The 21,895-nt window shown below is 45.5% G+C and overlaps 1 protein-coding gene across 3 annotated transcripts in view; it reads right to left on the bottom strand.

The window, feature by feature from the left end:
* ALKBH3 (alkB homolog 3, alpha-ketoglutarate dependent dioxygenase) overlaps positions 1–21,895 on the bottom strand; it is a 53,055-nt gene that overhangs the window by 7,484 nt on the left and 23,676 nt on the right. For 2 of the 3 annotated variants that reach the window (XM_082410571.1, XM_082410572.1), the window contains exons 9-10: positions 10,932–11,030; positions 9,814–10,174 (exon numbers count right to left, since the gene is read on the bottom strand). In XM_082410571.1, coding sequence (XP_082266697.1) covers positions 10,097–10,174; positions 10,932–11,030 — 177 coding nt within the window. In that variant the 3' untranslated portion in view covers positions 9,814–10,096. Of the gene's footprint in view, positions 1–9,813; positions 10,175–10,931; positions 11,031–21,895 lie in introns of those variants that run through there. The other variant, XM_082410570.1, reaches the window with a different exon arrangement.

Genomic DNA, 21,895 nt, shown 5'->3' with positions numbered 1-21,895 from the left:
TAGAGACGTGTAATAAAGTATTGTTCTATTAAGCTTCAGTTTTAGTTAAATGTGTGTGTAAACTTTTTTTTTCTTAACCATGAACTGTGGTCAAAACAGCTACAAAATATTAAATTGGTGCAACCCCTGTATTCTGCAGATGGGAAAACTGGGGCCAAGTGCAGAAGGGCTTGGCCCAGGGCCCAGAGACGGGATGCCAGGACACTACTGCCCCAGCACCCAGGGGCCACCTTTCAGAGGCCCAACTTCTTACCTTTTAACCTTAGACACAATCAGCCTTGCCAACTGTTACCCCATGTTGCTCCCAGGCGAGAGTGGGAAGAATACGGTGCTTTGTATTGGGGTGGGGGGCAATGGGGTGTTGTGAAAGAACTTTCTCCTTCCTCTCTGGCTCTCTCCCCACCTCCTTTCCCTCCTCCCAAGCCCCCCTCCATGGGAATACCCCAGAATCAGGTCCCTTTCCACACTCCCTCCCACTGGCCCCCCACAATGGCCCCTGTACAGCCGCCTCCCGAGTCTCTCTTGGCCATGCTGGGGCCTCTCTCCCCCAAGGCCTTGTCCTAGACCCGTCTACACAGAAGTCACGCCACCTCCATCACAGTGAGATCCGCCCCAAGCCCGCAGGTTGGGGGATCCTCCTCCCCGTCTACATTATTTGATGATAACAGTTACCCAGACCGAGACGGGTCTACACTGTCACACTCAATTCTCGCAACAACCCAGTCTTACTGGCAGACAAACTCAGGCCAAGAAATTTGCCAAAGGCCACACAGCAGTAAGCGGGGGAGCTGGCTCTAGAACCAGGTCTACATGGCACCAAGACTGACACCTGGACACTCCCCTGCCCGGCTGCTTCCCGGCAGCCTTTCCTCCAAAGGATCCTGGATGGGGCAGGATGACCGTGTTGGAGAGGGGGGAGTATCTCCTACCTTAGTTGCAACCAGGAAAGGAACGCTCCAGCCCCGGGGGGGAAGAATACTGGAAATGTTCTCCCAAGCCCCCTGAGTCCCTCCTCCAGGAGAGGAGGACAGACTTCTCTGACAGGGGAGCTTGGAGAAGGCAGTGGCCTGGGGGATGGCGAATCCCTTTCCTGCCCACTTGCAGATCTGCCCGCCCACGGGCAGGGAGTGTGCTGCTCGGCTCCTGTGTCCCCCGCCTGGGAGGGAGGGACACCGGGAAGGGCCAGCGTCCACCTGCTGGAAGCAGGCCTGGAGGCCCACCTCCTCGGCTCTCCGTGCACTGGCGCAGCGGCACGGGCAGCGACTCTCCCAGCAGCTGGCGGGGACAGGGCCTGCTGTGCTGTTTCCTTGAACAGGGTGCCCCAAGGCCCAGACTGGGTGAGGGAGTATCAAGAGTCTGACCGTGGTCATGGACAGAAGCCAAGGTCTCCCATCCAGCTCTGTCAGACATGTTGACCTCATAGCTGAGCCCTGTGTCTGCTTTTCTTTTGCTTCAGGACTCGCGGCAAGAAGGGTTGTTACCAGCACCAGGAAACCCAACATCTTTTCTCCTCACTGCTCCCAGAGTGCCTACCAGGCCACACACGCAGATCGCTCTGCCTGGGCTCCCGTCCCGGTCTCGCACAGGTCTCCCCACCTCGAGTCCCATCCCCTCGCTCCCTCCTGATAAGCACATTTTCCTAAAAGTCTCAGCCCTCGGAGGCTCCCCACCATTAGAGCCTTCGGCCTGGGGCGGCTCCCAGGCCTGATCTGGGCCCATCTTCTTCTCTCACTGTCTCTCCTCCAGCTCAACACTCCCTACACAAGCCCTGGACACAAGCCACCTAGGCTCCACTGCTCATGAGCCTTCAGGCTGTTACTTCAGGGTCCTCCTTCCCACTCTCCAAGTGCCTCCTCCGCCATGCAGCCTTCCATGACCACTCCCCCAAATTACGTCCCATATTCCTCCAACACGTGTGGCACTCACTGTCAGGACCCCTTGTTCCACATTCACCTTGTTATTGAGGTTCTTCAAGTATGCGTCTTGTTTTCTCAACAAACGACACATTACGTGACAACAATTCTAACACTGGCTAAGATGTACTGAGTGCTTGCTTACACTATGCCAGGCACAGCCTCTCCTTCAAGGAGAGAAGCTTTCTAGAACACTGGCCTGGCACATTATTGCTGCTCAAAGCATGGCATGATTTTCTCAAATATATGCAAACACTGTTGGTAGGAGAAGTTGGGGCAACCTTTCTGGAAAGTCATTCACATTATGTATTCAAGGCCTTAAAAATACATATAGCCTTCCGAATCTGGGCCAGGACCCCACTTTCAGGAATGTATTCTAAGAAACAATCATACACATGCACAAAGGTTTAGCCACAGGACGGCTGCAAAAGTGGAGAGGTGGTGCTTCAGTTTCATCAATTGTAAAGTGGGAATAAAAGTAATGCCTAGCCCATGGCCTGTTATGTGGATTCATAAATCATGAGTTAATGTATGTAAAGCACTTAACACAGTGCCTGGCACAATATTCAGGCTCTATAAAAATGTTACTTATCTCTTCTTTTATTATTTGAATTGAGGTCTGATTGAGGCCAAATCCTGGACTCCTAGCTACACTAACACCCCACCATCCACTCTCATGATTTCCAAAATCAACAGAATGGTTACAAATAGCAAAAACAACTCCAACTTGAACAATGATTGAATTATCCAACACAACGGACTGGGTACATAATGATACAACTATATACCATTCTATGCAGCCACTTCTTAAGGAACAACAATTAATGTCATGCATCAATTTAAAAAATAAGTAGCAAAAGGCTACAAGTTGATGAGTTCAGTATGAAGTTGCTTTCCGTTTTTTGTTTTTTTTTGAAGTATACAAATGTGTAGAGAAGAAATCCACTGCAAAACGTGAAGAGCTGTCATCTCTGGTGTGAAGTTATAAATGATTTTCCTTTTATCTTTCTTTTAAATTTCTTACCAAGAACACATATCCCTTTTGTAGTTAGGAATAAAAACTAATTTTGAAGAAGAAAATGAAAACCATGCTGGTTTACTTCTATCTGTAATAGGAGGGATCGTGTCTCCCTTTTATATGTTCCCCACTGCATCTAACACACAATTTCTGGACACAAAAGCCCTGGTCTTGAACAGAATTCCTGATTCAAGATTGCCTGGCAATCTTGTTTACTCTTCCAGGCCAAGGCATTCTGTACAGAATCTAGAAACGGCCCGCAAGGACAAGAAAACAATGTGACTGGCGGGGCTGCGTCACACTGGTCTGCGACCCGCTCGCCAGGCTGGGGAACATCATGAACTGACCCGAGGGGGAAGAGGCGGTGGAACCCGGCCAGGGCTGGTGCATTAGGAGACCAATTACCTGGGGAGCATGTGGCGAGGCTGCTAAGAGCTACCGAGCCTCGATGCAAGGCCGCTTTGGCACCTGGGAGCTCTCTTCAGTGTGCTGTGAAGAGCTTCCCAGGAGACGCTTAAGTGCAGCTGTATCTTAATATGATCAGCTTCCTTGTGCACAGTCTCCATCTTGCTCTTCCTCCCACAGCCACTGGGCCTCCCCTCGCTGCCCGCAACAGAGGTGCAGGCACCCAGGGAGCCGGGCAAGGGGAAGGGTAGGGTCACAGGGCCATCTGTCAGTCACAGCGGCACTGCTCACCCAGCAGAGGGGTCAGCGTTGGGGCCAGCAGGGCATGTGGAATGTTCTACTTAAAACGATTACGTTGCTAGGCACATTACTGTCAGGCATGGCACATTCATGAGCTCGACCCTCACAAGACCTCGGAGAGGCGGCTGCCTCTGTGTCCACTTCACAGCTGAGGAGACTGAGGCCTGGGGGCTGACAGACGGGTCCAAGGTGACTCAGCTGGGAAGGACAGAGTGGGACTCAAGGTCAGGTCAGCCTGGCTCAAGTTGAGGCTAGATCCACAGGGGCTCCGCGGTAAGTCTGCCAGATGTGGAGCCTACGACAGAGGGGGTGTGTCAAAGCTCTTTCCTAATTCCACCCTTGCAGGCAGCACTGTGACAGTAAGGGGGGCCTGAGCCAGTCTTGCCTGAAGTTGTCCAGCTAACTCCCCCAAGCAGCTGGTGCAGAGCTCGGCCTGCTCTATGTTCGGCAGGAAGACGCTCCCTCGAGCTGCGCCAGGGATCCTGGCCACGTCCCGAGCCACCCGGCCGGGGCGGCAGGGAGACCGCCAACACCAGTCCCTGGAGGGCTGCCCCAACAGGCACTGCGACCTTCTGGGGCTGTCTGTGCCCATGTTCCCTGTCACCAGGGTCTGCTTTCAGCTGGGGATCTCAGAAGAGGTCGCATAACCTCAGAGCGGTGGAAAGAACCTGGCCTAGGCACTTGTTGTGGCTCTTCACGCTGCTTCTGCCAGCATGGCCCTGGGTGGCCCTCAGAAGAGCATCTGTCCAACGGGGAGAGTAGCTCCTAGCCTACACCCTCACAGGACTTGCGGAGACAAAGAGCAAGGCGGCGGGAGAGTCCGCCCGCTCTCCTCTCTGGCCCCCCTCTCCCAGCCCAGGGTGGGAGGCCCTCCAGGGGGCCGACTGGGGGACCGTTTCCTCCCCAGATTTTTGCCGCTAACTGTCCTCCTTTCCCCTTCACACGGGGTGAATAGAGGCTCACAGCTAACATCAGAGACAGGGTGCAGGGAAGAAATTAGTGGCTAATCCCTTGATATATTTTTCAGAGAAAACATTCCAGAAAAGTTTTCTCTAACCAACAGGGGCATGGGAGAGACACTTCTGGGGGGCCCTCCTCCTCTCCTGGACTCTCCTGAGTCCCGACCGGGTGGGCAGCAGCCTGAGTACCCCAGGCCCGAGTTTGGGAGGTCCCCACGGCATCCTTCATCCACCCATCCCACAAACTTTCTTTAGGCAGGGAGGACACAGCCTGCAACACAGAATCGCTTTTTGGAGGGTGTGGATTCCCTTCCTAGATGCAGATCCTCATGCAGACAAGGGTGGGGGCAGGGAGGGACCTGGTGGCAGAGGCTCCGACTCAGTCCTCAGAGTGACAGAGCGGCCTGGGGGAGGGCCTCTCCGCCGCAGCCTCCTGGGAAGGCGAGGCCGCCGTTCTGTCTCCGCGGCTAAAGCCGCTCCTGCAGGCTCGCGCTCGCCTTCTCGGGGGCGTCTGGAGCATCACAGGCGCTGCGCGGCAGGCGCTGGTCGCAGCGCTCGCCCACACCCTTCCTGCAGTGGGCGGCTAACTGCAACCTGATCACGCAGCCCTCGAGAGCCCCGCGCCTGGCCCACCACTTCCTCCTGCTTCCCGCCCCCTGGGGAGAAGCTTCCAGGCTCCCAGGCAAGGACCCGAGGTTTTGCCGGCTGCTAGAGGGGATGAGAAAGCACAGTCCCTCCAGCCCCAGGAGACTCAGGCTGCCGCCTCCCCCATCCCCCCTACGCCAGGGCCGGGGGAGGCCCAGAGATCGCACTAAATGCCTGCGGACAAGTAACCACACAGGAGCCTGCCCACCAGGGACACCCAGTCTCAGGATCTGATCTATCCTCTAGGTACCTGTTTCCTCATCTGTTTAAAAAACCAACCAACTGCCTCAGAGGGTTGTTTTTCAGAATAAGTCAGATTATGTATGTAACAGGTCCAGTAAACACACTACATTTCCTCCTGGCTTTCACCTTTCCTACCCTTTTAGAAACCTAGACTTTGTGTCCAGAGTTAAAAGCTAGTGGGGTCAGAGGCCAGGATCCTGCCTGAGCATGTCCACACTCGTGGAGGCCACATGAGAATAGGGACTGTCCCTGGTGTCCAGGGAGTGTGACATCATCATTACATGGAGGGGAAGTGATAGCATTCAAATAACTGTAATGGTAACAGGGTCACACATGCCTCGGTCAGCTCCAAGTTGGCTCATCTGAGAAAACAATCTTTTGGGTAATGTTAGCTACAAGAATACTACCTAATTTATCCTGTTTTCCTACGCGCCCAGCTGAAAGCCCAGCCCAGCATGGGGCTCTGGTCACAGGCTGGGGAAGGCTTTTCTGATTTGTCACAGCAGTACTAAGCCAGCTGGAAAAGGCACCATTAGCCTGTGTTCCACCCTCATTAGTAAACATCAAAATAACTTCCCTGCTGACCCCGAGACACAGGAATCATCATATCTAAGAATGGATTCCAGCAGCACAAAACTGACAGGGGTCTCATACTGGGGTTCCTTGCAAAGGGAAGCTGGGAGGGGGTAAGGGGACAGTTGTAAACTAAATCCCTCTGAGGAGAGCGTGTGGGTGGAACCACGTACATGTAAAGATTTAAACAAACAGAATGCATCACTATGGAAACATTCGACTTTTTCAAAGGCATAGTTAAGAAAATAAAGCAATCAAGACTTCAGATTCAACACTACAAGTGTTTATGACCAGAAAAGGCAAAGTGGGTCTTAGATATTCTGCAGCCAAGTAAAAGCTGCCAGAACTCAAGGAAGAAATATTCCCAGCAGGGCAGGGACCCATCATGTGTCAGGGCTTTCTCTGAAGCCGTCCAACTGGAGCGTTCCGCTCACTGCAGTGCCCACTTAACTCTTCTGGGGTTGCCAAGACACAATTCCGGAGACGGTGCCACTTACTGACCAGGTCCAGACAGACCTGCCACTCGCGAGGGCAGGTCATACCAGCCACGGGGGCAGCAGGGAGTGAGTGTCACAGGAAAATGGCAGGTTTATGAGCTGTGACACAAACTTATTAGGAATCATCAATGCCATGTGAGTTAGTGGTTAGTTGTACACTGAGGATACAATCTGATGTTGTGTCAGGCTGTTCCGACCCATGCTTCGAGGCGAGGTGCCTGTTGTCCACATGTTTTCAGTGTGCAGAGCTTACCCTGCTTCTTGGGCTGCCTGCTGATGGGAGTCGTGGTGTTGGTGAGCATCGTGAGGAAGCCGGATGCTGAGTCTGGGCATCAGGGTCCCCAAATGTACTCACATGTAAGAATGAAGGGAGGAAGGGACCACCTGTCTACCTCTGAAAGTTTGCTTGGACAGAGTCAGGAAACATGTTCTCAGTCACTTGCCAGGAAGGTTAGAGGAGAGTTTGTCTAATTTGTCATAAATTGGACTGTGTCCGCCCAAAATGAGCTCCCCCCAGTAAACTGGACAGTTCTAATCCAGTTGGCAGCAGAGTTTCTGACTAGGAGATGCTCACGTTGATTAAGGAGAGATGAGGTGCAGATACCTGCACTGGTTCACAGGAAAGCCAGGGGACAAACAGAGTGGCCTGGCAGTCAGCCTGGCCAGCAGGGCACTAGGGTGAGCTTGGGTTGCCCGCTCTGCAAGGAGCAAGCCCTGAGGCTCATGGGCCTGGGGGTGCCCACTATTCTGCCTAAATTCTGCATGGCAGAGGGAAAAGCACGGTCTAGGCATTAGCCTGTGCTGTATGTGCTGGTTCTGCCGTTCTTAAGTCCTAGGAAATGACTTCACCTCTTGGGGGCTCAGTTGCCTAGTCTCTACAATGGGAATAGCATCTTGTTTTGGCAGGGCTTCAGGGAGGATTAGGAATTATGTATGAAAAGCTCCTAGGACGGTTATTAAATTGTCCTGGCAGGTTATTAAAGCTCAAAAAACGGGCAACTAAAAAACTAGACCTGTTTTTCTTCATGCGACAGCCGTTATATTTGCTCCCTCTGCTTTACAAGTAATGTTGGCAAAAATAGCTTCGCCCTTAACTCCTAGTTAAGATCTACCACCAGTAAAACACAGCAACAGGTTGGTGCAGTCACTGAGCATGGCGTCCTTTGCCGGGGTCTGGAATTCCTGTCCGGTCCTAACCCTGTACTTTTATTCTATGGCAAGTACCTACTTACATTTCAGAAGGGACATTATCTTAGTGGTAGAAAGAATGGCAGTTCCGGCATTTGACAGCAAGAAACAAAACCTAAGACTGCTGCTCTCAGGTGAAGAAACCCAGGCGGTGGTCCAGGCTGTCTGCTGAAGAGTAGGAGTTAGTTTCCCTGACAGACATGGCAGTGATGAGGGAAGAGGTGAAACCGTGGCTGACGGGAGGGGAGAGCATGACCCCGGGTCAGGAAGGGTGTGGGTAAGACCTGGAGTCATCTGCCAGCTCTGTCACTTGGGGGAACAGAAGAGGAATTTCCCCAGGTCATGCAGCCAACTCATAGCCAAAGCTGGCTGCACCGCCCTGGCCAGGTTGTGTTTGTTTGAATTGGAGGAAAGCTAGGGATTAAATAGGTTTCATTTTATAGTTATGGTTATTTGTACCTCCCTCACGGGAAGGTTCAGTCAGTATGACGTTCAGATTTTATAAAGCATTTAGCATTTCTTAGAGAAAGGAGCAGCACACAGGCAACAACATTTAAAAGAAAGAGACTCTGCCAAATGTAAAATAGATAACTAGTGGGAAGCAGCCGCATAGCACAGGGAGATCAGCTGGGTGCTTTGTGACCACCTAGAGGGATGGGATGGGGAGGGTGGGAGGGAGGGAGATGCAAGAGGGAAGAGAAATGGGAACATATTGTATATGTATAACTGATTCACTTTGTTATAAAGCAGAAGCTAACACACCATTGTAAGGCAATTATACTTCAATAAAGATGTTAAAAAAAAAAAAAGTATAGTAAAATTTGATCAACAGAATACATCTTGATGAATAATTCCTATTATCATGCTTTAGGAAAATAAATATTTAAAGCATGTTACTTGAATAAAGTATTTTCACTTTATAATTAAAAAAAAAAACTCAGGAAATTATAATAAAGTATGGATTTTAGTTAAAAAAAAAAAAAAAAGAAAGAGACTCCGGTTCAAGAAGCTACAGAGCTTCTCAGAGAACAGCGCCTGGCCAGGCGTGGCATTCATCTGCCTTCCGGGGAAGAACCTGCCCGGCCTTTGGCATTTTATTGTGATCGTGGGGGTCATCAATCTTACAGCATGGAATGGAAACAAGATCAAAAGCAAGAAGGCTCGGTAAATTTTCCCCACAGGGAGCTAAGGGAAACTCTAACTCTCTCGCCCTACTTTCATCCATTTAAATCCATTCTCTTTCTCTCCGGTTTTCCCTGTCTTGGTTTGGAACTGGCATGCTGCTCCTAAGTCAAGGGGTCAGGAAGACACGTGCTTTTATGATGCAAAAAGGGGCAGTCGTTCTGTCTGCTTTGGGAACCCTGGTGACATCAGAGACTAAGCTTTTCATCTCGGGAACATGTGTAGAAGAAAACACTGAGTCAGAAGAAAGCCTTAGTCATAGGGCTACTGAGCTCTAAAGTGAACAGGACTGTTAGGTGACTGAGTCTATTCCCTGTAGGACTGCTCCCGCTCCTATCTGGCGAGGGTTTAAATGACTCAAGTCATTCTCCAGGGGGAACTAATCTATGCAGAACAGCTGCCACTAGCAGGGCATCTGCTGCTCTTCAGCCGAAATTTCTCATGACATCACTCAATTCTTCCTCCCTTTGAGGGGACAGTTTTCTCTTGTATTTCAAGTAGTCCAGGTGGCTGCTTGGAGATGCACTGGAGAATACCACCTCTGCTCTTTATTCAGAGGCCTGTAACCTGTCTGAGCATTTCCTGGGAAGATGGACAGGCAAGGAGACTCAGTTAAATAAAGTGCTCCCAGAATATGCAGCTTTGCATTACAATAGCACACAAGCCAAGATGTTCAGGAGTCAAGGCAGACTTCAACAAAGCTCTGTTTGGGTTTTAGCAGCTGTCTGCCTACGGAAGGCTCCAGAGTCACTGACTCATATTTATATCTCCACTTTGCTAAAGGCACAAGGAACAAACATGTGTGGATTTACCCCGGAGGCAAAGTCCATTCATATTTCTTCAAATGAAGCGGGAGAGGGCAGAAAAAAAACTGCTTATGGACAAAATCATCTGTGAACACAGCCACAGCAGTTTTTAATTTGCCTAAAGAAAATATGTGATTTCAAAACATGATTAGGGATTACTGTTCCCACAGTAAACATATTACAAACATGAACTGCAGGCTGTCATTTAATAGGACTCCAAGCTGGGAAGCAAATCCCATCCTCATCTTCCAAACAGCCACGCCATGAGAGCAGCTGGACCAGTCTCCGGAAGTTTCTTCATGGTGGAAGGTTTGCTCAGTCTCAGCACAGCTTCCCTCTCCAAGACCTCACATCACCAGTGCGCCCCTCAAGGGTCAGGATAAACTGTCCGAAAGGTCAAGTTTATTCTTGGATCTCTAGAGTGGTACTCCTTGGGCACTCGATGCTAAATGGAAATATGAATAACTCTGACATACACACACTTACACTTTTATTCCAAAGCAATTTAAAACTTATTTATGAGGACATAGACATGTTTCAATTTTATCTCCCTTCAATGAGCAGCAATAGCTCTTCTAAGTCTTGTGGAGAAAGGTCTTCTTCTCTGAAACAAATCTCCATCACCACCCTCACTGTGATATGTCAGCACCCTCACAGGGAGACAGTTTCATTTTTTCTAAGTGTTGCTCTTCCTCTCAGCCTCCTGCCATTTTTCCAAAGCTCAAAAGAGAACACATAACTGGCTGAGATCACAGACAGGCATGAGATTCCCCTCTCATGCTAAGGGTTCTTAATTTGCACACCTTAAGAATGGCCTGGCCTAAGCTATGGAGCTGTGCAGCCCCATATGCTAGCCACTGGCTGCCTGAAGCTCTAAATTAATTAAAAATTCAGTTCTTCAGCACACTAGCCATATCTCAAGAGATCAACAGTCATGTGTATAGTGGCTACCACATTGGGCTACACAGATACAGAGTATTTCCATCATCACAAGAAGTTCTAGTGGACACCGCTGCTGTAGAGGGCCATTTTGACTGTCAGTAGAATCAAAACCCCTTGGAAAAGATGTCAGTTTATTGCCTCTTGCTCATTATGAAAGCCACTTGCTTTTCACCACGTCTGATATAGAAATTAATAACCGTAAGCCAGTCAGGAAACTGCCTCTACATGACAGCAAATCCACGTTACTTGCATGTTCTCACCTGCCAGTCTGCTTGGGTGGCTCCTTCCATGAGTAACAAGGTCCCGTGATCCAAGGGTATCTTCACTCTGTCCACGTATGTGTAGTCTCCATGCTCTTCCTAGAAAACAGCATTCATTGCACTGAATTGTTTTGCTTGTGTGATCAAGATGCTTCAACAGAACATGACACTGGTCATCAAAGAAATGCCAGCCTCCACTCAGCCAGACCGCAGGGCTTCATTTACTGGTTCTGTCACTTGGCGGCTGACTGGCCTTAGGCAGGTTACTTCACCTCTCTGTTCCTGAATTTACTCACTTGTAAAATGAGGATGACGAGAGTACCTGCCACACAGGGCTGCTGTGAGCCTCAACTTACATATGTGTGAATTACTTGGAGACTGGTACGTATTAGGTACAGCATAACAGCTATTAGTATTAGTATTATCAGCATCCAAAGTACAGAAAAGCACATTCTGGCCTATGAAGGAATTCAAAGTCATTTATACAATAATTCTTTACATCTGCCTTATTCTGTGCCATGTGTTTTGACACAGTGTTAGGAGAATAGGCTTTCAAACAAGACATGGTGTGATGAGTTTTGACCCCCTTTTCATAATTTATGCTAATTCACTAATTGGTACCTATGTTAAAACTAGTCACAACTCTTCCTATAGCTAGTTTGGTATTTTGGAGATATATTCTTGTTTCTTTCCACAACAGTCAACAACAAGATTTTTCTCAAAGAAGGGAGCTCTTCTGTGACCAGAATAGTGCTGCTAAACTGAGACTGGCTGTGTAAGCCTTTGAGAATGGATCGTAACTCCTGAGCACCTAGGATACAAATGCCCGTATTTACACTGCCCCTTTCTTCCAGAACTCAAAGTCAATTCACGTCCAACACGTAATGAAGCCTCCCAGCACGGGCTGCAATATGGCCAACAGGTGGTTTAACTCCTCCTCCACCACTGACAAAGGGGCACATTAAACAACTTCCTTGCTCACAGCAACAGAGAGAACGTCAAGAATTGAGACCGGGACAGACCCAAGTTTCCTGACTTCTTCACCTCCATTCTGGGCAGATTCGTCCATTCATCTGCTTCACTTCCAATGCAAGAGATTACATTTGGGTTACTACAGGATTAATTTCACTGCAATGCTGTGTTTATGTTTATTATTGTAGGGGTGCTTCTGAGAATGTAACTGTTTACAATGATTTTCCCCAGGAAAATCAAAATCAAAACAAAATGAACTTTCATAAACAGTCTAGGTTCCAGTCCCCAGCCCTTGGCAGTGACTTTGTCAAGCACTGTCGTAACTTTATAAGCAGAAGATATAAGCAATGTTTGAAATAACTTTTGGTCTCAGTGATTGATTTTGTGTCTGCCACCTTTTGTCTTCCAGTAATAAGTAAGCACCAAAACATTTACCTCTGACCCCTCAGCCAACCAGTGGGAAGGTGACCCTGTCCTCAGGTAGCCCAGCTCCATCTCAGAAAAGCAAAAGGTTGCTCTCTGAAAAAAAGTATTCCAGACAGAGGAGACGTATGTTCTCCTGAAGAAAAGATATCAGAAGGGATGCATCGTTCATGAGATCAGAGGGTCCAAGGCTCCTTGATTTAGGCTGTAAAGTCAGTTACCAGATCAAGGTTCAACACAGCTAGAAACAGAACTGTTGCTGCCCTCTATATAATCCAGAAGTACAACGGGGCCTTAATCTATAAACCAAGCACAGACACTAAGACAGGAGAGTGCAGTGGACAGGAAAGACACTTAACACAACAGGAAGAGAATCCTGAGATGAAGATCTCTTAGAACATTAAAACATTATTGGGATAACATTGTACCTCAACTACACTTCAATTTAAAAAAAGAAAAAAAATACACTAAGGAGGAAAAGCATGTTCTAGGAAGAAGGAATTGTACGTGCAACAGCCCAGAGGCCAAGAAACCAAGCCCCACCCCGTGTACACAGGTCTGTGAGCCCAGGGAACAGGTGTAAGGAGTAATTTGGAGAAGTTAGAAAAGTTAAGAGCCAGCATTTTCTAATCCAGTGTTGCTCTGCCAGAGCCACTGTAATAAAATGCAAATTTGATCTCAGAATTCCTCTCCCTTGCTTAAAATACTTTAATGACATCCCAAAGGCTTCAGGATGAAGTTCAAATCCATGAGCTTGGCACCCAAGGCTCTTGATGACCCGCCTGCTCCTTCTCTTTAGTTTCAGCTCCTACATCTCTCTCACAGGCACCCTGTGCTCCAAATAAATGGAACTACTTACGGTTTTCCAAACGTGAAAAAAAAAACAAACACCATTATTGGGGAGGAGGGAGTGCTAAGGCCAGTGGAAGAGAAGAGGGGAGCACTGTAATTCCACCTGGAAACATGCAGCAGGAATAGACCCAGCAAGTGAAAGAGAATTCCAAATGCAAGAGGGAAATATCAGCATGGACGGAAAGTGACGTTCAGCAGAGCCACATTTCCCTCACTGTTCCTAAGATCTGAGGTTTTCAAATGAGAGAAAGCCTCAGGTTGGTTTGAAACACATTACATCCAGTATAACCATTAGTTGTTCCAAAGAGCAAAAGAGGGTGAGCCTTCACTTGGCAGGGAGCTACTCTCATCAGTCCCTGAAGGGGACAGTGATACCAGGACACTCACAGCGAGAGGTGATGTCATTACTTTGCTGCTTGTTATTTGTTCCTTCCAACACCCTTGGCTTAGGAAGTGCATTCCTAATTCACAGAAGGAGACAGAAAGGAGGGCAGGGAATTCTACGGAGGCAACACAGAGCTCACGAATGCTTCCTTCCCCGAGACCAGAGCAGCAACAGACCAAAGAGCCACGCTTTAACTTAACCAAGATACACAGAGACTTTATCCACTGAGGAAGCAGATAAAAGGCCAGAGGAGCTCACGTGGCTAAGCCTAAGGGCTCAGTTGATAAATGGATAAGCGACAGTGGAAGCACAGTTCAGACTGTTTAGAGGAATGCACTCACAGCCATTAAGCATGGTTAAGTTACCCAAACACGGCTCTGTAACCCTTCTGATTTACTCAGGTCTTTCTTCAAAACAAAACAAAACACACCCATTAAAAAGCCATGGCTTAGGATAAAATTTTCCATTCCCAATCCCAGTCAAAAGAAACTTTTAGGGTCACAGCCAGTCTACAGGGTGGGTTTTGCTGTTGATAGTCTTGGTTTCCCACACCCTTGAAACCTCACAAGTAGATGGAAAAATAAAAAAAAAAATTTTTTTTATATTAATGTTAATCAACATTCTCACTCCCTCCCCAACCATAGCCAATTCATTTGAATGCTTAATTATAATTTCCAGTGAATGCTGGGGTTTTCCAAAGTTCCACAACTCTCACCAAGATCTCAGCCTATTCAGTTTCCTTTAGAAAAATGTTCTTTAGGGACTTCCCTGGTGGTCCAGTGGTTAAGACTCCACACTCCCAGCACAGGGGGGCCAGGGTTCAATCCCTGGTCAGGGAACTAGATGCGACATGCCGCAACTAGGAGCCCGCATGTCGCAAATAAAAATCCCGCATGCCACAACTAAGACCCGGCACAGCCAAATAAATAAATATTTTTAAAAAAATGCTATTTAGGAAAAAAAAAAGCCTGGGTGTATATTGTTATATCACTACAAACCACCCAACAGATAAGAAATTTAAACATTTTTCTTTTCATTGGAAAGGAAACTTCACACTGTATGAGATCTATGTAGATTTTTCATGTAATTGCGCCTTTCTTGTCCTAAAAAAGGTGTCTTAGAAATTATAGGGTTGGCCAAAAAGTTCCTTTGGTTTTTAAGTAAAAATAAAAGACACTTCATTTTCACCAAGAACTTTATTGAACAATGTATTCACCCTTTTGTTCCACTACCTTCTGCCATTTTCCAGGCAACTTCATAATTCCATCTTCCCAAAACTTTTAATCTTTTTGAGCAAAGAATTGTTCCAGGTGCCTTTTACAGTCTTCCAGGGAATTGAAATTTTTTCCATTAAGAGAATTTTGTAAAGACCGAAATAAATGGAAATCCGAAGGTGCAATGTCTGGTGAATACGGCGGATGAATCAGAACTTCCCAGCCAAGCTGTAACAGTTTTCGCCTGGTCATCAAAGAAACATGTGGTCTCGCACTATCTTGATGGAAGATTATGCATTCTCTGTTGACTAATTCTGGACACTTTTCGTCAAGTGCTGCTTTCAGTTGGTCTAACTGGGAGCAGTATACGTTGGAATTAATCACTTGGTTTTCCGGGGAGCTCATAATAGAGGACTCCCTTCCAATCCCACCATATACACAACATCACCTTCTTTGGACCAGCCTTTGGTGGGGTTGGCGGCGGTTCATTTTGCTCACCCCACGATCTCTTCTGTTCCACATTATTGTACAGTATCCACTTTTCACTGCCCATCACAATTTGTTTTAAAAATGGAACATTTCCATATGTTTAAGTAGAGAATCGCACGCGGAACTACGGTCAACGTTTTTTTCGCTTAACTTATGTGGAACCCAAACATCGAAGCGATGAACATAACCAAGCTGGTGCAAATGATTTTCAATGCTTGATTTGGATATTTTGAGTATGTCAGCTATCTCCTGCGTGGTATAACGTTGATTGTTCTCAATTAACGTCTCGATTTGATCGCTATTAACTTCAACTGGTCTACCCGACCGTGGAGCATTGTCCAGCGAGAAATCTCCAGCACGAAACGTCGAAAACCACTTTTGATATGTTCGATCAGTCACAGCACCTTCTCCATACACCGCATGAATAATTTTTTGTGTTTCAGTTGTGTTTTTACCTTTCTTAAAATAATAAAGCATAATATGTTGAAAATGTTGCTTCCCCCATCTTTAATATTAAAATGGCTACACAAAAATTCACCAGTTTTGATTTTTTTTTTTAATGCACACTGATATGACAGCTGTCACAATACAATCTAACAAAATTGTTTCAAATGAAGTTAAAGACAACTAGGTGCTACTAGAGCCATCTTATGGAAAAAAACGAACGAACCTTTTGGCCAAGCCAATACAAACATCAGTGCTTGAAAATCATCATTGGCATAGTTTTTTTTTCCTACTATAAAAGTAACATAAGTTCACTAGAGTAACTGACACACTTGTAATTACCTGTTCAATGTCTGCTTTCTTTATCTCTGATAACAAACTCCATGAGGGGAGGGCTAGGCTGTCTTTCCCTTTTGAAATACGCTCAATGCCTATCACACATATCAATAAATATGTCCTGAATGACTGAGGAAAAGCACCAAGAAAATATAGAAATCACCTTTAATCCCGTCATCCAGAATTCATACAACACATACACAGGGAATATTCTACACATACAATCGTGCACTCATTTTTAACATTGTATTGTAAGCATTTTCTACATCTTAGATGTAATGTATTTTTATAATATGGCTGTATAATATTCCTTTGTATGAACACATCCTTCCTCCTTAAAACTCACAAATTATTTTTTGACCACCTACATATGTTAGGCACTATGCTAGTGCTAAGGATATAGCAGTTAGGTACACATGATTGGAAACAGAGATTTTAATATACCAGTAATACTTTAAAAAAAAAAAAAAAAAGAAAGGAAAGGAAAACCTACTGCAAGTAGATCTTGGGCTAAACATCTCTGAGTATATTTCTAGGATATACTCTTTAAAGTGGAATAACTGGATCTAAGGGTCCAGTTGAACTTGAAGGCACTTTGATTTATACACCAAACTGCTTTAAGAAGGTTGTGGCAATTTATAATTCCAGCAAGAAAATGTGACAGCACCTGCCTTCTGAGCGCATCACCAGTATGGAACGTTATCAATTGGCAAAAAAAAATTAGGGAAAAATGGCAATTCATTCTTCAAACATGGAGTTCTTTAATTACTAACCAAGTTCACCGTTTTTGCACATGGCTATTTGCTGTCTGCATTTCTTCTACTGTAAACTCTCTTCGTGTCTTTTGTCCATCGTTCTATGGGGTGTTAATGTTTTTCTTATTGATCTGTAACCATGTATAGTAAGATATTTTCCCTCTGTTATACTTTCTATAAATATTTTTTTCATTTGCTATTTGCCTTTTAACTGCATTTATGATATTTAACACAGAATAGCTCAAAAAGTTTTGCAGTCAACTCTACTGATCTTTCTTTGGCTCTCCTTCATGGTTTTCCCCCCATCTTCAGGAAACTTAAATATACAACTGCATTTCCTTTCAGTTAAAAAAAAAAGTCTATATTTTTTAGATTTAACTCTTTAATCCACCTAGAGTTGGCTCCCCACTTCCCTGCCCCAAGTGTCTTTTCATAACAATTTCCAGGTACTTAAACCAAGGCATCCTGCTAGACTTTCTGGACATGATCAACCATGGTGTACGCTGCTAAAGTACCAGGCATGTTAGGGACAATTTGTACCCAGTAGTGCTAATTCTCACCACAACCCTGTAAGGGACGTGATATTCTCCTTTGTATTATAAGCAAAGGAAGCTGGAGGGAAAGTACGTTTCTAAGGCAAAGGGCTGGCTAGAGGCAGGTAGGCAAGTATTTGAACTTAGATCTCTGCCTAGCTCTAAAGCCTGTATTTTTTCCACCTTGCTGTCTCTCCAAAGTTCTCTCTCTTTCTTCTGAAATCCTGTAATTATTTCCTATCTGAATTATATGGCACGCTGACTATACTGTAAGGGTCACAAACATCAGCAAGTAGCATAAACAAGGGGCGCGGGCCAGGTGCAACACAGTGGGGCGTGGGGACCATGGAGAACTAGAGAGCACAGGGCCTGCGTGCAGGTGGGAGCCACTCTGCAGCTCCCTTACTGTTCCCCTGGAGTTGCCCCATCTTCTGGGTTTTCCAGGGAAACTGATAACGGGATTTTTACATGAAATCTCCTGAGTTATAAATTTTGGCAACTAACTCAGTTTCTTTAAAAACCCTGGGAAGTATATAAACAAAACAAGTCTGAGGACCAGTTTCCGCTTACGAGCTGCCCAACTGAGCCGCTGGTGGACCCCTCACACGACTCTTTCTTTTATGCCCATGTCTCGTCATCCTACGTAAGCTCCCAAGCAAGGCCACATGTTATCTGCCAGCCTTCTTTGATGCTCCTTTGCCATTCCACATGGTAGTGCCTGAAACAAAGCTCAGGACAGATATGCTGCTTCAAGTATCATCTTCTTAATCTCAGCGATCCCAACGCAATCAGAAAAGGCCATGGACGCAAAATATGCTTCCAAATTAATGGTCTTAGTCAACAGTGAGACATCTGGTTTTCCAAGTCATCTCTGATCTCCTAGGTGAGCTACTTACTAGAAATTTTTCCATCTTTTTACTAAGAAGATGCTTATAAAAACAAAACACAAATGAGCAGAAAGGTCAAACAAAACAAAGTAGAAGCCGCTACCTGTTTCTCATTTCCCAAACTCACAGGAAGCACCCGACATGCACTAACTATTATTAGTTTCTTCATTGGAGGCATCAGGAAAGGCTTCGAGGCTACAGTGGGCCTTTGAAGCCTGGAGAGGACTTAAGTTAATGAGAAGGTGGAGAGCATGCCTAAGGAGCAAAGACATAGTTCAGCAGAATAGTGCAATCGCACAGGAAACAGTTGAGACACCAAAGTTGGTGGGGCATAGATTATGTAAAGATTTGACAGTCTGGCTGAGGAGTTTACATTTACGATTTGTGCCAGTAGGAGCAAATAAAGACTTTTGAGTTGGAAAACAAAGTGATGAAAGCAGTGAGCTCAATCTTGGCTCTCTGCTCCTCTTTCTCTATTCTTTTGCCCTGAATTGATAATGGTGCAATTCCATAGCTTTACATACTATCTAGATTATTAGTTTCAATTCAGTTCAACAAATAGTTGTCTGTGCAATGTGGAGCAAGTGATGGAACACGGTGCCTCAGCCACCTCACCTGTACCATGGGGATAACAGCACTATCAACTTGACAAGATTACTGGAGGCTGCATGTAAAGCACTTAGAACAAAGCCAGGCACAGAGTCAGTACTATACACTTGTTATTGATCACCATCCCTTTACTGTTGTTATTGTTGTTGTTATCCTGACAATTCCCAAATGATACCTCTAGCACAGACCTGTCATGTGAAGCCCAGACTTCATAGCCAATGTCCTACTTTACATTTGGAGGTCTCAAGTATCTCGAACATACCATGTAGAAGAAGGAACTCTTGATTCCCTCTACAGACCCTCCCTAAATAAGAGCAAAATAAAATGCAAAACCCCCTGCTCCTTCTCCCACTGAGTAAACAGCACCTCCATCCACCAACTGCTCAAGCCAGAAACCTGGTTCACCCTCCAAAACATACCTCAAATTCATTCACTTTGTTCTTCCCCACTGCCACCATCTGAGTCCAAATCAGCAGTCTCCCACTAAAAATACTGAAACAACCTTTTATTTAGTCTCCTACTCTTGCCTCTGCCTGAATTATTCTTCACACAGCAGCCAGAGAGCTCTTTTAAAAATACAAACCAGAGCATGTCACAACCTCATTTATTCCCATTGCATTTAGAGTAAAATCTAAATTCAGAGCTCTAACCACAAGTTGTAATTATGTCTCTCCATTCATTTGATTATCTTCTAGCTCTTGTGACATCCATGAGGGCAGGGTCCATGTCTGCCACATTTACTGCTATATCCGCAAAGTTGAGCATAGTACCTGACACATAGTAGGTGCTCAATTAATATTTGTGAGCAGGAGTGGCGGGGGAGAGAGAGAAAAAAAAAATGAGCTGTTCCTGAAAATATCTGGCATCTGGATATCAGACAGAACTAGGGAGGAAAGATTAGCATTAAAGATATCAGGGTGGAAAAAGGTCATTTTAGTATTTTAGACGTGTGGTAAAGAGCCTGGAATGAAGCTGCTGTTAGAAGGATAAGTTTTTCAGACATTTCAAGAAAGAACTAAGAAGATTTGGGAATGGAAACAATTAAAATGAGAGAATGGAAAGAACTGAAAATAACTTACAATGTAAACCTGACCAAGAGAATAGTGACATCATGAACATAAACGGCCTTATGGGTGGGTGAAACTGGGGAGTTTTCTGAGAGAACAACAATAAATCTAATTTTACAATTTCAGGTTAGACGTCACATGCTGTTATAAGTGGAAATGTCTCGTGAACATGTACAAAGTGATGACTAGAACCTGAGATAAAAGTCAAAGCTGGAAATAAGATCTAGAAGTTGCTCCACCAAAGAAGAAATGGTTGAAGTCATAAGAACAAATGAAATCCCATTTATTTACTTATTCAACAAAATACCGCCCCCCCCCGACACACACACACACACACACACACACACACACAGTGCTAATGCTGGGACGTAATGATAAACAAGACAGAAGTGGACCTTGCCTATACAGCATTTACAATCTACTGCTAGCTCATAATTTCCTAAAAGGTAATGTAGACAAAGATAACAGAATCGAAGACAACCTTGAATATCCATATTTAAGGGGTGTAAAGGGAAAAAAACCTCAAAGGAGGCAGAGAAGTAGCAATGAGAAAAGTGTGAGAATAGCTAAGATAATATAATATTTCAGAAGCCAATAAGAGAAAGAAAAGGCAGCTAACAGATGGCTAAGTTTCAGGCAGAGAGGTGCTGGACACTGGTGACCAGCGTTACAAAGAAGAGGAGAATGATGACTGAGAAAAGGCCAGAGTACTCGCTCTTTAGGACAGTGGTATAGTATATTAGCAGTGTGGTGGGATGGAGCTAGAGAGCAGGTGTTCCAAAAGTAAGTTAAGTTGTAGGCAAGGGAAACTGCAGATAGAGACAACTTATCCCAGAATCCGTGCTTCAAAATCAAGAAAAAACCAAGATGTTAGAGTGCCTGCAGAATCAAGCAAAGGGTTTTCTCAAGATGGTAACAGATAGAATAGGAATTTCCCTAGCTCTCCAGTCCAAGAATCAGATACATGGTACAGCTGCTTGACAAGTATGGTCAAGGCTTTTTAGCAAACTGAAATGATATTTGAAAACTAAATGCCAGCATGTGCTACAGCTACTTAGCCTGCTGGAGCCAAGTGTCCCTTTAATTGCCCTACCTCCCAACCTATGGCCATGCCAAAATGTTCCCCTCTCCTCTTTTTTAATCATTTCTTTCCAGCTTGTTTTCCCAATCAAATTGTGGTGTTGCTTTGCCCTTGAGAACCTGGCTGGCTTCTAGACGGCTTCATCGATCATCAAAGCTTGCAGCTATATTTGGACAGAAAAGTTGTTCCTACAGCGCTGATGTAAGAACACAGCTGGATTTTTTGTTCATAGTGGTAATGTATCTTTTAAATCTGACATAAATAAAACATATTAGTTATGGAAATTATGGAGACAGAAAAAAGCTAGGACCCCACAAAGTCATCTCTACAGTTAGTCTGCTGACTCAAACCACGCTTGCAAAGATGGCATCCTCAACATCAATCTGAAAAACATTACTTTAGAAAAAGAAGCAGCTGTTTCTGAAATAAGATCTGCTAAAGGAAGAGGCTAGCTGGAAAAACATAGATTTGAAATGACCGAGGTTATCTGTTCAAAACAGTTTTGAGCTCGCTTGTCACACACAAATCTTTGGGTTTTTATCAAACTCTTTTCCTGACTTTTGACATGGATTTGGCATGGAAGGTTCTAGCGAGGTGAGGGAGAATACTAAGCATGAGGGACTGGCACGTGCAATCAATCATCCTATGCCGGGCAAACCCAGTGAATGTAAAAGGCAAATGCAGTTTACAGTGAAACACCTGCCGACAGCGTTTGTTGTTCAGGTTTGTTGTTGATATAGTATCGGCGGTGGGGTGGGGGTCAGAAGTTACTGAATTTAAGCAAAAACAAGCTTGGCTTTACACTGACTGTTACAGTCATTCTAGCCACACTGAATGTGCCTTAATGTAATGAAGATGCCATTCTTGGTGACATAATGTTTCCAAGAAATGCAACTTAAAGGAACTGCTATTTTGAA

The sequence above is a fragment of the Balaenoptera physalus genome (genome assembly GCF_965194825.1).
Source record: "Balaenoptera physalus genome assembly, chromosome: 10".
Taxonomy (NCBI): Eukaryota; Metazoa; Chordata; class Mammalia; order Artiodactyla; family Balaenopteridae; genus Balaenoptera; species Balaenoptera physalus.
Note: the sequence above shows the minus strand (reverse complement) of the source record. Positions and strands in the feature narration are given on the sequence as shown.